The sequence below is a fragment of the Vanellus vanellus genome (assembly GCF_965231255.1).
Source record: "Vanellus vanellus genome assembly, chromosome: 6".
Lineage (NCBI taxonomy): Eukaryota > Metazoa > Chordata > Aves > Charadriiformes > Charadriidae > Vanellus > Vanellus vanellus.
This window is the reverse complement of record NC_138911.1, coordinates 54,542,103-54,555,612: the sequence shown is the minus strand read 5'-3', so window position 1 is coordinate 54,555,612 and position 13,510 is coordinate 54,542,103. Positions and strand designations below refer to the sequence as shown.

Here is a 13,510-nt window from a genome sequence, read left to right as displayed (position 1 = left end):
AAGTAAAGCTGATGCACGCAGCTGGTTAGAAAACAGAGCAGTTCTCAGTGGTCACACAGGAAAATGGTGGGGGGTCCTGTTCTAAGCTCAGCCCTGGATATTCATTCCAGTGCTAGCATTCCAGCTGTAATCCAAATAGCACCATATATTATATGCTTACCAGAGCTGCAGACAAGACCAGGCTTGAAGGTGCTCTAAATTCCTGATAAATCAAAGAAATGCTCCAAAACAAACAGGACACAGTTCAAGGCCACGCAGACAAAACAACACACTTAACCAGGGTACTCAGCTGCACAAATTTGCAATACAGAACAAGAGGCTGTAACTCGTGGTTCTGCCAAAAGAAAAAAAAAAAAAAAAAAATCTAAAGAGGGTTACAGAAAATTGTAACATGAATCAGGGTCATGCTGTTGCAAAACATACTGGAATGTGTTAACCAGCTCGGTACATTAACGAATCAGGGGCTGTAGGACGTGCTGCCTGCAACAGCGGGGACAGGATGTCACAGCCCTGTAGAGCCCAACTCCACATTCCTGTGCACAAACAGGAATTCTGCACATCACTAACTCTGGTCCTCCAACTGGTACCAATCGGGATCTCTGCTGGAACACCAGGGCCGGTAACCAGCACCACTTTCCAAGAAGGCTTAGTGGCAGATGGACAGAACCAGAAGAAAGGAAGAGAAAATTACAACAGCTTTCTCCAGTTTTTCCTCAACTGGTTTATTCGGTTTACAGAAGGCAAAGAATGAGGGCAGAAATTATAATTTTCAAATAAAAGACTGCTGCTGCAAAAAAATGTAATTAAATTTTCTGCAACCATGCAGAAGACAAGTAGTAAGAGGCTTACAACGATGCAGGGAGGTTTAACTAGATTCAGGAAAAACCCCCAAATTTTCTACCTGCTGCAAGAGCAGCAAAGAACTGGAGCCAACTATTTGACAAGTTCATGATACTCCTGGTATTGAAAGTTTTAAATCAGATTAAACATTTGCCAGGAGTATTTCCTTTGGAGAGGGAGCTGAAGTAAGTGGTCTCTAAAAGCCCCTTCTGGATCAGTTTCCCTGACTGTATTTCCAGACACAGCTTATGGCCAAACAAGGTGATTTGAGGTTATTGGCACTTTGTTATTGACACTCCCGCACACCAAACAATCACCTTCTAAAAGTTGCTTCCATTAATGTTCTGTGTGAATTTCATCCGGTATGTTTAAGTGTTATACCATGGAGTTTGACAGGTGTTTCCTTACCACTTCTGAATTCCACTACACAGTTTGCTTATTTTTCTTTAAATCATTTATGGTCACTGATCAAAAGAAGTCACTAACAGCCAAATAATAAGCATGTTCCAAATTATACAACACTGGGTGTTCTAAACCAGTACTAATTCAGTTACAGAGCAGATCTGATTTAAATTGATTCTACAGGTTAAAAGAAAGACAATTACCCTGACAACTACCTTGCTTGGTATATCCCAGCAGTGACCACCCTGTAACTACTGATCTACAGAGAAAACACATTTATGTGCTAATAACTGGTGGTAATGAACAGGATAAACAAGCCACTGGAGAGATGACCCAGGCTTGTCTTCAGGGAGACCTACAAACCAATTGCCAAATTCTGTTCTAACCTCTGGTATGGCAAAAAAAAAAAAAAAAAAAAAAATTAATTCTGGCACAGACAGCTGGATTCCACCCCTCCATCATCAAACTCTCGCTGTATTCGTGGAAGACTGGTTAGTGATGTGGACATAGGTTGCAAAAAACATATATTTCACAGAATCATGGAATCGCGGAGTTTCAGAGTTGGAAGGGACCTCTAGAGATTATCTAGTCCAACTCCCCTGCTAAAGCAGGATTGCCTAGAGCACAATATATATTTACATATATAAAATACGTGGATATTGGAAGAAGGAAATAAAATTAATCCATTTGGACTTAAATTCCTTCTCTCCCCTAATTACAGGTTTACTTTCATCAGTAGGTCACAGGTTATTAACGTGTCAGAATGCACACTGCTTTATATAAATTCTCTTTGCCCCCAAACAAGTACTTTGGTAAAAATCATCCCTTACAACTTACTTCATTAAAACACAGCTGATAACTTACTACAACTAAGGAAGATCAGCTAAAGTCATATATTAGACCAAATGCTAAAATTGAACTCAGTCCAATATAAAATGGTAAGAATAAAAAAAAAAAAAAAATCATATAAATAGTCGTATGTACACTTTGGCTACCAACTCTACAGTTGACGGTACTACAGTGAGGTGTAACCTGTCAGTGCAAGTCACCTGTCCAACTATTAAAAATAAAAAATAATAATTAAAAAAAATCAGAATGCACCACAAGTAGTTAATGATCAGAATTACGCTGCTCTTCTCTAAACTAGAGAAGAGAATTTCAGCATCTCCTGGCTCGTTGGCCACACGGGCAATGGTGTCTCTCACATGTTCCAGCAGCAAGAAAACAGCTCAAAACTTCCTGACTGCTGAAGGTTCTGGCTAGCACCATTTCCATGCAAGTTACCTATGCTGGCTTGGCACTGCCATCCAACGCCGTTTTGAGAGTAAAATCTTATTTGTAGTGTATAAATGTAGCATGAACATTTGATTCCTAACATGCAGACGGAAAATACAAAATAATAATAATACAAAAAAAAAAGTGCTACAGACATTCTAGAACAAAGGCAGATGCAGAAGTTCAGATGAATAAATGGGGTAGCCAAGAGGTGGGTCCGCAGCTTGCACAGTAAGGTTGCGCAGGAGAACGGGGTGTGCCTGGATGCTGTAACGTTCTTCATCATCATTTGTAGCATACAGCAGCTCCCAGGACAGATTTGCCCACTGACCTCGGACAGCTTCATCATTAAGTTTTCCCACTTGTACTAACAATTCCTGAAGAGTGAGGACTCGCCCAGTGTAAATTCCCTTTAAGAACAAACAGATCAAAGTGTTCAGTACATTCTGCAAGAATTTTGGTTACAAAGCACTAAATCAAGCTTTGGGGCTACATACTATGAATATCATCCCTTTAAAAACAGCAAAGTGTATAAACTAGTCTCCTCCGTTCAATTCTTCCATCTTGGAAGATAGTCAGGAAATATTGTTGCATCCGAAGAACAATGCGGTGTGATTTTCAACAACAGTGATATCGGCTCCTGTCTAGTATAAGCAGACTTTGGTTGCACAGACTCCATGTTGTGCAACACAATTAAAAAGGAGAAAAAAAAAAAAAAAGGCAGTGGAAAAGAAAAACAAACTTTTACCCTGCTTACTAGTAATTTTTCTTCTTACCATGTTTGGGTCATGCCCCAATGAAAAAAGGTATGGCTTTTCCTGCAGAACTGCTTGCTGCCACTCAAGGTCTGATACCAGCCCAATGTACCAATCGTTTTCGTATTCTTCCAGATAATTAACCAGCTCTTTGAAGTTCTCAATTGGACCCAGGCTTGATTTGTCAACCATAAGTTTAAAAGTGTATCTGAAAGGTACAGAAAGCCATACAGTAAGTGGTGCAGCAAAAGGCAGGAGGAAGAAAGCCTCTTCAGGCTAGAAAAGGCAGAGAGGCACCATCAAATGTTATCAAGCGCTAGCAACTTTGTGAGTTATTGCTTGTCAGCTGAGTCACTAGAAGTTAGTAAGGGTATGCTTTTAGCTCACCCAGATGTAAAACACATTAGCTTAAACATCCTTCATTCACCTCAAACACTGTTACCGCTGCCTGATAATGGAAAGTGCCACACATCTAACTCCATCACAGTCCTCTTAGATTATGGGGACAATGAAAATGGGCGTTGTTTTTTTTGCAGTTTTGGAGGCAGCTGCTGTGGGGAAGGGAAGGAGGAAGGAACCTCCATATCGCAGTCTTCACTGCCTGGAGTTACAGGCAATATTTATGTAGGAAGAATCTACAAATATATTTACATGATATGATTTTAACGTGAACTACTCTTAGTGAAGTGATACCTACTTTCAAAGCACAGGACTCTATAATTTTTATAATAGAAGGGAATATTTTTCTTTTACCTGAATGCTTTCAATGCAAGTTGGAATAGCTCCGGTTTGCCCGTTAGCCAGTCCAAACCAACAGACCAAGGAATACCACCAGTGTACGCTCGGAACACATGGCTCGGGGCAGGCACGGTGTTATCCAGTCCAAACAGACCAAAACAACACGACAATACTCCATGGATGTATAAGTCTTTCAAAGCTTTATCTTTCATAAGGTCTTCAAGTAAATTGGAAGGCTTTTCTTTCAGATGAAAAAAGTCCAGCTGACTCAAAATGAAGTGGTACCATTCTTCTGGAAACCTCTGCCTCATTTCATTGACTTTGGAAGTAGGCACTGGGGCTGTTCTCCATTCTTCGGGAATGCTCAATAGCTCTGAATAAGAGCAACTAAATGCAACCCGAGGTAAAACTTCTTGCTGTTTGCCTTTGTCTACAGCAGGAAGCCCAAGCACAACAGCCCTGTATAACTTATCTTCTGGTGACATTTCTTGTGGGATGTCTTGGCTCTGTGTGTCTACAGATCCTGGAATGGACAGATGTACTTTTGGCGTAGTTCCCCACTGCCCAGGTTCTTTTCTGTCTTTCATTCTGCCACTGGGTTCAAGATCAAAAATGTCACTATCGTCAGTCCAGTCCTCGATTGTATCAACACTAAAACTGTCCTCTTCCCTCAGAGGCCTGGATCTTTCTACTGCAGCACTATGCTGATTTTCCAGAAATGATCCTTTTTTGCTCTTGTCGGCATTGCCCAGGCTTTCCCATGTTTTTGATTTTTTATAACAATACTGGACAAGCATCCATACAAGCACTTTAATGAAATCATCTTTCAGATGCTTTAAATTTTCATGAGAGTCAATTATTCCAGATAACACATTTCTGGCATCGGAATACAGCCGCACAGGTAGAACAGTACAGGGGGTCAAAATGTGTCCAAAATGGTGATTAGGAGAGAGAATCTTTGCCTGCTCCTGATGTTCAAAAGCCATTTCAAAAATTTCATCAACTCTGTGAGCTTCAGCAGCATGACAGGATGTTTCCTGCAATTCTAGCCCCTAAAGCATAAATGAAAACAATTTGGTTTTAGTCTTCACCAGTACATATCCTTAAATGCTAGCAAGCTGTTTTCTTGCAACAAAATTTTTCTGAACAAATACATTCCATTGTCAATATTTCCACAACTGAACCTACAAACCTAACTAGAGATAATAGTAATAGCAAAGCACTCACTACAATATTAGACATGGATCTATGTCTTAAAACCATAAATCTTTGCCTCATACAGATTTTATTAGTCAGCTTATTAAAGAGGTGTCACAAGCTAGATGATAAAAAATTTCACATCTGCTAAGCATGTCAGTTCCAAAACTAGTTATTATAGCAATAATGCTCATCTTAAAAACCTGACCCTAATATCAGGTAAATTAGTTACATTGTTGAAATATCATACAGCAAAATGTTTGCATGATTTCAAAACTGTAATATGTCAGCCCTCAGCATGCAGTTACCTTAATGTTAACACCACAGTAAGTGAAGCCTTTTTCTAGCACCAATATCCACATTAGTCTATCTTGAAAACGGCACAAGTAATGTGATCCAGGCAGAGAGAGACCTAGACAAAAAAAAGACAAATCAAAACCTATGGTATTGCTGTGGTATTATATTGATAAAAACCCAAGGAGTTCAACTGCAAACACAAAATATTTCTGCATCAACATCAAAATGAGTTAGAACTGGTTATCTAGTACGCTAGAATCTTAAAGGAACTAGCTGCAAAGCTAGATCTTGAAACTGTAGTGGTATCTTTGAAAAAGCTGTGGAAAACTGGGAAGCCCTTACAGAACTGCAGGACTACAATGTTCATACTGGACCAGTGTTAAGCAACCCCTCCCTCAATTCCCTTTGTAGACAAGACTTTCATGATTCAAGATCACCTTTGGCTACTTTTCCAAGTGCACAGTTCCCACTGATGCCACCTGGAGATCTAAAAATTCTTATGACTGACAAATACATTAAAAAATTGTCATCTAGCACACAAGTATCTTAATGGCTCTGTTTGCTGTGGAGTATGAAGTTTATTTGTTATGGGAGAAATAAAAATGTAACTTAACAGGATTTGTTACCTGCACTACCAGTTCCTAAATTGACTTGTCTGTATTCCAGAATGATTAGAAAATACCCCTAGGATGTGAAACCCAGAGTGTAAATGATTCTGCTCAAGTGTCAGCATACCAATGACATAATGTCACATCCTTTTTACAGATACACAGAGGCAGAGAGATAAAGGTCTACATTTCAAGAGCACCTGCTCATCTTTAAAGATCTGTGAACCAGTATCGTACACGTTGAACACTAACAGCAGATACAGTAGAAATCATCTGCAGTCTTTCCAAAATACCTCTGTGTGTGCGTAATAAATCTGATCCCACTGTCTTAAGTTTGACATCACCAAAAATACAGCCACACAAAATAAAATGGAATTTGAAAATCAAGTCCTGAACAACTTCAGATCACCCATCAAAGTAATTAGTACTCAAAAATCCCACAATCTGGCTGTCACTGTAAAAATTAGATGACACTTATGTCCAAAAAAAAAAAAAGTACTTTTTCTTTCTTATACCAATTTCAATAAAAAGTGCAATGTCAAACTTCCTAGCAACTGGTGGTTATACTGTATTTCTTTTAAGTTAGAGCCTGTTGTCAACTTCTCCAGTACAACGGTGCTATTCTCTGTTCTTAAGGATGACATTTGCTGCCAGCTTATGACCTGCTTCTGCTCTCACTCACGTCCAAGTGATCACTCACTTGCACAGAAAATTTTAGTTTTAGAACGTTGTAAGATGAAATTAGTGAAACCAACCATTAAACTGTAGTTAAAATTTAAGTAACCTTTTCTATCCCACTGAGCTAATGAAGTGCATTTTCTTGCTAACATTTTGCAAAGATTTTAATTCTTTTCTTGCTAGCTGTTAAAGCTACTAAAACTCCTTTACATAGAAAAAAGTATGGTTTTAAATTAAAATAGAGACACACAAAGTGGTACCTCTTCAATTTGAACTCATCTGAGAACACCACATTTTTTCTTGCTTGAAGACATTAATTCACAGATTTTCACATTAAAGAAGAGACTTTTTCTCCCCTTCAAGACCGGTGTTTAAATTATTTAATCTGAGGCATACATGCCACCACAGTCATGATAGCAACGGGGAAATATATATACATCTATAAAAATATGTATAGATAGAAAATAGATAGACATAACATATATATAACAGATATTTATATAATAGAATAGATATTTATATTTATATCTATTATGTATAAAAAACATACATAGGCTGATTCAGTAGACAAACTGAAGTGTCTCTCCTCTTTAGAGGAAAAAAGCTTCCTAGTTTTATTTTTTTAATACCTCTCTCTACACCAGTACTAAAACTGCAGCAAGTTTCCTAGTGAAGTGCGTGCATATAGTCTTCAGAGAAGTGTGATTAAGGTTAACTTCCACTGTCTTCAAATATTAGCCCATTTTTTTCTAGTCATAAGCCATTTTCTAAGAGGTTTATGTAAATATTTGCCTCCTGTCTAAGGGCAATGATCTTTTGATTATTTAGGTTACACAAAGAGTGTTTCTCAAGAAAATGAGCTTGCAATTTTAACAGTTATTCTGTCTCCAGCTGGGAAAAAGACTTGGCATTTCTTCACCTCTGTTTATATAATTCTGTGAAATACCCATCATGATGCCTTTCACAGGCTTTAAGACCAGAAGTCCTGTTACAATCCTACCCTAACAAGATATGTCATTAAGTCTTATCAGCTGGTTCTGTTCTCAACTGTTTACTGCCAGTTAGGCTACATTGTGTATGTTACAAACATCCAGTCCATATTCACCATACCTAATTAAGACAGATAAATTAGCAAAGTCACTTTCTGGATCCTGAGTAATGGGACTGATGTAGAGAAAGACACACACACGCACAACCATGAAGAGCAGTTTGACACACCTCCTTCTCTTTACAGTCAAGAGAACTCCTCAATTTATTGCCTCCAACTAGGTGGGACAAATGCATACCATCCTCTTTTGTTCAGCATACAAAGATTAGGATTGATACTGTTTCATCACCATTTAGTTTCTCCTTATTTTAAAGATAACAAACCATAATTATTTTCTTACAAGAATGTAAAAAATAGAGATGTATGACAAGGATAAAAGTAAACATCTTTTCATCAATTGAGCAATCTCTGAATATCAGATTTAACCTACGCCACGAAACACTGTTTAAATCGGATGCTACGATTCTCCTGTTCTCCAGCAAAATCATGTTTCCTAAAATATTCCTACATTACTTCACAGTGTTGCCAGCGTACCTACCTAGGCTACCGGCTGCTAGTGCAGACTGCAGAGCAACAGCCAGACTTGGAACCATCTGCTGGTAGTACACAGTATCAGAGCAAACACACGCTGTGGCGCCTACAGGTCCTGGCCAGCTTCGGATAGGCCTAGGAAACCCAATCAAAAATACCGGGAGCGTGAAGAGTGGAAGCAAGGGAGAAGAAAGGATGGCAGAGATGGTGATGAAGGTCAGCAGGATCGGGAAGAAAATGACATTGAGTGTGATTAAGGTGGCGGTAGATTTGCGACGTTGCTTCTTCTCTGTCCATGATGTCAAAATAATAGCTATGGCAAACTGCAACTTTGAGATGAACTGAAGCAGTCGATCCCGTAGGATACCAACCTGCAAGATACATACAAGCAACACGTTTATTTGTATCCTGTATCATATTGTATTCAGCACTGCCAAAGCTGCCTTATCTACAGTAATTTTAAGAAAATGAAGTGTGATTATCATTGACTGGTATCAGAGTGGATATCTGAGTACAGTTTTTCAGCCTCTCCGAGGTCCTGAACTAATTCTCTAATATGGCAAGGAAACAAAGACTTGAAGTGGGAACTATCTGCTTAAATTTACAATATGACAATTACCAGCAGGATTCTGATTCCTGTATCAAGGCTCTTGTTCCACCAGAGGTCTGGATTAAACACCAACATCTGTGCAATTGACACAACCACTATGTCCAGTAGGGCATTTTCTGTATTCTGCCAGACCTAAAATAGAGGTATGTTAGGTATATGTTTAGAAATTTATTTATCTATCTCTGCTTTCATCATGTAGAAGAGAATTTCTTAGGCTAACATACTTAAAATTCATATTACCATCCTAAATATTCTTGTGAATCCAATGCAAACAGACACAGAATGAAGATTTTGTAGCGAATGGTCTAGTGACAGGAATGCTATCATAGCAAATGGCGACACTGCAATTGAAATAAAAGAATCATTGATTTCCGTTCAGAAACATAGTTAAAATCTACAGAGGTAAGCAGTCTTATTGCAGAATGGAAATCTTAGCATAAAGAGAACATTTGTCCCTAACCTACCACAAAGGAGATTGTTCCCTTCACTAGCAAGTTGTACGAACCAAATATTTAGTCAGTTTGAAGACTTTCAACTCAGTTTTGTTTCTGAGTACCTTTTAAAAAAATCTACAAGAGCCATTTTTTAAAAAGCAAGCAAGTACTGATGTTACAACTAAAATCCTTTAAGAGGCCTTACTTTCTGAGCTGGACTTTTAAAAAGCTCAACTTTTTAGGTTTACCCCTCAAAAAACAAATAAATCACTAATCACTTTCAGATATTCTGAACCAGTATTTTTAATCTCAATGCACAATTTACAAAACATCAACAAATATTTCCAGCAACTTGGTTTTTCTTAGTTCAATTATAGAATCTTGCACATACAGTTATTTTAGCGTTGTTTCAGTCTTCCTACAAGCATCATCTAACAAACAACAAACAGCGCATATTCCTACCTAGTGTTAGTAAAATCCTCCTGACAACACCAACTTTCATTAGCCTTCTTTGCTTCTCCATGAACACAGTCACAGTCCTGACATCCTTTGGATAAAAGGGGTTTCGGAAGACTCCAAACAAGTACACTCTCTGAATCTCTCTAAGAATCCACATAATTATAAGTAATATGATCAGAATGTAACTCGCTATAGCCTGAGGACTGGCTTGGGAAAATGATGAAAAGCCTGCAAACTGATGCAGCAGGCTAGCTTCTATAAGAGCAAATGTCAATACAGTCAAATAAAAAATAAATTCCCTCCACCCAAATTGTATTCTAAGACCTCTCTGCATATTTTTAGATTTGCTGGAGGCTAAATGGCTGATCATGGTGTGTTTGAAGGCAAACCCAATCTCGCTTAGGTTAAGACTCAGTATGAACCCAAATCCAGTCATGAAGAGGATCACACCGAGAGTGCTGGGAATGAAATACGATGCTATTGCTGTTCCAGCAGAAATGAGAAACATTACTAATAACCTGTGAAGGAGAAAATAAAAAAGATTTGCTTGAAAAGAAAAAGGTTATAAACAATACTGACATATTTTACAATTATATAAACAACATTTACTTTGTGTTACTTGACATAGGTGAACCTCCTAGTCCAAACTCCAACAGTTGTTCCATTCCCCATAGAAAAAGTGCGTCAAGTGGGGGCAGAATTCCCATTGCCCATAAGAACGGCAGAAAAAGAAATATGATGTGCAAAATCTGGTTTGTCTGTTCTAGAATGGGTGTGTTGACAGCAAACCTGGATAAAAGAAGAAATGTATTTGAATTCTGTGATGGAAAAGATAACTGATGTGTGGGAAGACTTTTTGTTTAACTACTACAGCAAGTCCAGAAGTATAAACATTACATATTTTATCTACAAAATCTAAAAGGGTATCTTTTAAAAAGAAAATAAAGTACATAAATTTATGCTTGGGGCAGTAGTACAGTAATTAGAACATCAGAACACAGGATAATTTTTCATTCAAAAGATTTGAAGCCTTCAGAGTACACAGATGAGTCAAGTGATGTAAGTATCCTAATTGTTTTGATACCATTGTGATAATACAGTCAAGAAAAACTTGTGCAAAAAGAAAGGTCCAGAACCTCAATTGTTTAACAAAAAAATGCTAGAGTATTTTTTCAAAATTATAAAAGCAAAACTTTATGCAAGTCCAAGACCCAAAATGTAAACATTAACACTGAAAGAACTGGCATTAACAAAGACATCCCGTAGTGCAAAACTAGTAAAATCAAACATGCTTTTTTAAAAATGCATTTGAAGTACCCCAACCATAAAATATGTACATGTGACAAAGTGATATGAATATCACCTGATAGGAAGAAAGAATACATAAAGTAAATCTAAAGGCATCTTGCTTTGAGATATCCCACAAATTCTTTAGCTAAGACATTCTACTGAAAAGTGGAAATAGAAGTGTCTCCTATTCGTAGACTGACATAGTTCTATCACAAAAGCATTTAAAAATTCAAGTTCAAAATCCATATAATAAAGATATAGCAATGTTCACGTTTGCTTATCTATTCATTAAAACCAAATTAATTGTCCTTTTTGTGCATGTAATTTATAACCCCCTGCAATCACTTTGCGGAGATTAAATTAGCAAATATTCCAGGATGAAATCTGGATATAAATCCAGTGCTGCTGAATTTTGCAGCAGAGATTACATTAGAAAATATTCCAGAATGAAATCTGGATATAAATCCAGAAGCTCCTGAAGCTTGCAGTGTTTAGATCTCCGATTCCAGGTCAGGAATGTGTCTTTAAAATGCAAATGCTCTTGTACAAAAATACTGAAATTGACACTAGAAGAAAATTTTAGCTGTCCTTTACTTAGAAATGGCTCTTCCTAATTTAGATCGAATGCTATGAAAATTCAAGAATAACCTTTTATGCACAGCACAGAGCATCAGTTTTTACCATATACTCTTCTACCTTCTTCTTTTGTAGTTCCTATATTTGATTAAAATCTCAAAATAAAGCTTCCTCAGAAGAATCATTTTATCTTTCTCATTAAAAACATATAGAATAACCATTACTTTAATTAGCTAAATGCTATATTATGTTTACCTGTGTGCAAGATCCACTGCAATAAAGACAAAAATGTAGAAAGGTCTCATCAGAGCAGTGATTTCATAAGTATCCAGTGCTTGGAAAGTAGCTGTTTCGGTAGCTGTATTTATGATTAACGAATACTCTCCTATACATATAGTCACCCATCCAAATACAAAGATCATTACAGTTCCTCCAATGTTGCTATACAGCAAGGTTATTCTGTTTGGCAGCAAATACCAAGTTCCCAACCCACACAATACCCCTGCCAGAAAGGAATGAAGTACAGTGTTGATTATATACTTCTTGCCAGGAATAATAAATTTTACTGTCTCTGAACCTACACAGCTGGAAAATTCAAACTCATCTTCATCCATTAGGGTATTCTGAATTTGCATTCTTTCTACTGTCACCGTTTTCTGTTTTGCATATAGATTTGTCATCTGAAGAATAAGTGCAGTAACAAACATCAGTCCTCCTGAAAGTGCTGCGGTATAGTAGTCTTTCATAACTCCTAACTGATACAAAAGTGTTCCTACTCCTCCCAAAACCCATGGCATCAAGAAAAGAATAATCTGATTCACATATATGTAAGGAGGAGCACAGTAGCCTAATTTAAACCGGGGACCTCCCAGCACAGTCTGTGGAAAACGCTTCAAGAAGAACTCCTGTTTGTAATCATTCAGCAGAGGTACATCTGGACCCATTCTTATTACTCAGGAATGATGGATGTATATCATTTTTCCTGAAAGAGAACAGAAAGAAAAAGAAGGAAACATTACCAAATCTGGAACTGAGAACTTAACCAGGGAATTCTTTGGTCCTGTTTTCATTTACTAAGTTATAGTGGAATTCTGACATGTTAGTGTTAGCAGACATCATCCTAAAGCACGGACAGAACCTGCCAGAAAGTAGCAAACACCTAAAGAAACCACTAAGCAAACAGCTAAAATGGAAAAACATTATCTACTTTAAAATAAGGAATATATTCACAATCTGAAGCTTTAGGCAACAAATAAAACATATAATCAGTTCTTGGTAGATGATAAAACCAACTCATCTCCACACCAGAACATCTTCCCGAAACTGAATTTTTTTTCCATCCAGCCTGATTACAATCACATCTTGCCACAGACCTCTAATTCCAATTAATCCTATTAAAGATTTCCATATACAAACAGAAGAGTCAGTGATTTCAGTGAATAGTCACATAAGTGCAACAATACAGTCACACTGAGCTCCCTGTAAAAATCAAAGCCTTATGTAATAAACTAACTGTAAAAAAAATTAGTAGAAGCATTAAAAATTGTTTTGCACGTCAGCATTTTTACTGTCCTACACAGCCTGGCTGCAGAACAGGATCTCACTGTCCTAAGCACTACAAGACGTAAAATAAACAGTTCACTTTCTGCTTCCTAAAACATACAAAATAAAAAAATAAACACAATACTTGTGAGTGGTAGCAGAATCGGCACATATTCTTCTGTCTGTCAATGGAGAAAGCTGAAAAAAGGAAAAAGGATACCTGTAAACAT

At 37.4% G+C, this 13,510-nt stretch overlaps 1 protein-coding gene across 1 annotated transcript; it reads right to left on the bottom strand.

The window, feature by feature from the left end:
• Positions 1-2,187: 2,187 nt before the first annotated feature.
• Positions 2,188-13,480, bottom strand: PCNX4 (pecanex 4). The gene is made up of 11 exons (XM_082484931.1): positions 13,426-13,480; positions 11,994-12,720; positions 10,482-10,661; positions 9,876-10,390; positions 9,220-9,320; positions 8,989-9,111; positions 8,377-8,740; positions 5,516-5,619; positions 4,026-5,062; positions 3,294-3,480; positions 2,188-2,927 (listed from the first exon to the last, which is right to left on the bottom strand). Exons 2-11 carry the CDS (start codon positions 12,680-12,682, stop codon positions 2,676-2,678), a joined length of 3,552 nt encoding a protein of 1,183 aa, XP_082341057.1. The 5' UTR covers positions 12,683-12,720; positions 13,426-13,480; the 3' UTR covers positions 2,188-2,675.
• Between the last annotated feature and the right edge of the window lie 30 nt (positions 13,481-13,510).

What these genes read in the sequence shown, in the direction of transcription:
- PCNX4 (XM_082484931.1), bottom strand. Translation starts at nt 12,682, where the DNA reads ATGGGTCCAGATGTACCTCTGCTGAATGATTACAAACAGGAGTTCTTC. An exon ending in GAGGATTTTACTAACACTAG is followed by an intron (nt 9,321 to 9,875) that starts GTAGGAATATGC and finishes TTTCAATTGCAG; the next exon opens with TGTCGCCATTTGCTATGATA. An exon ending in ACTGTGGTGTTAACATTAAG is followed by an intron (nt 5,063 to 5,515) that starts GTAACTGCATGC and finishes TTTATGCTTTAG; the next exon opens with GGGCTAGAATTGCAGGAAAC.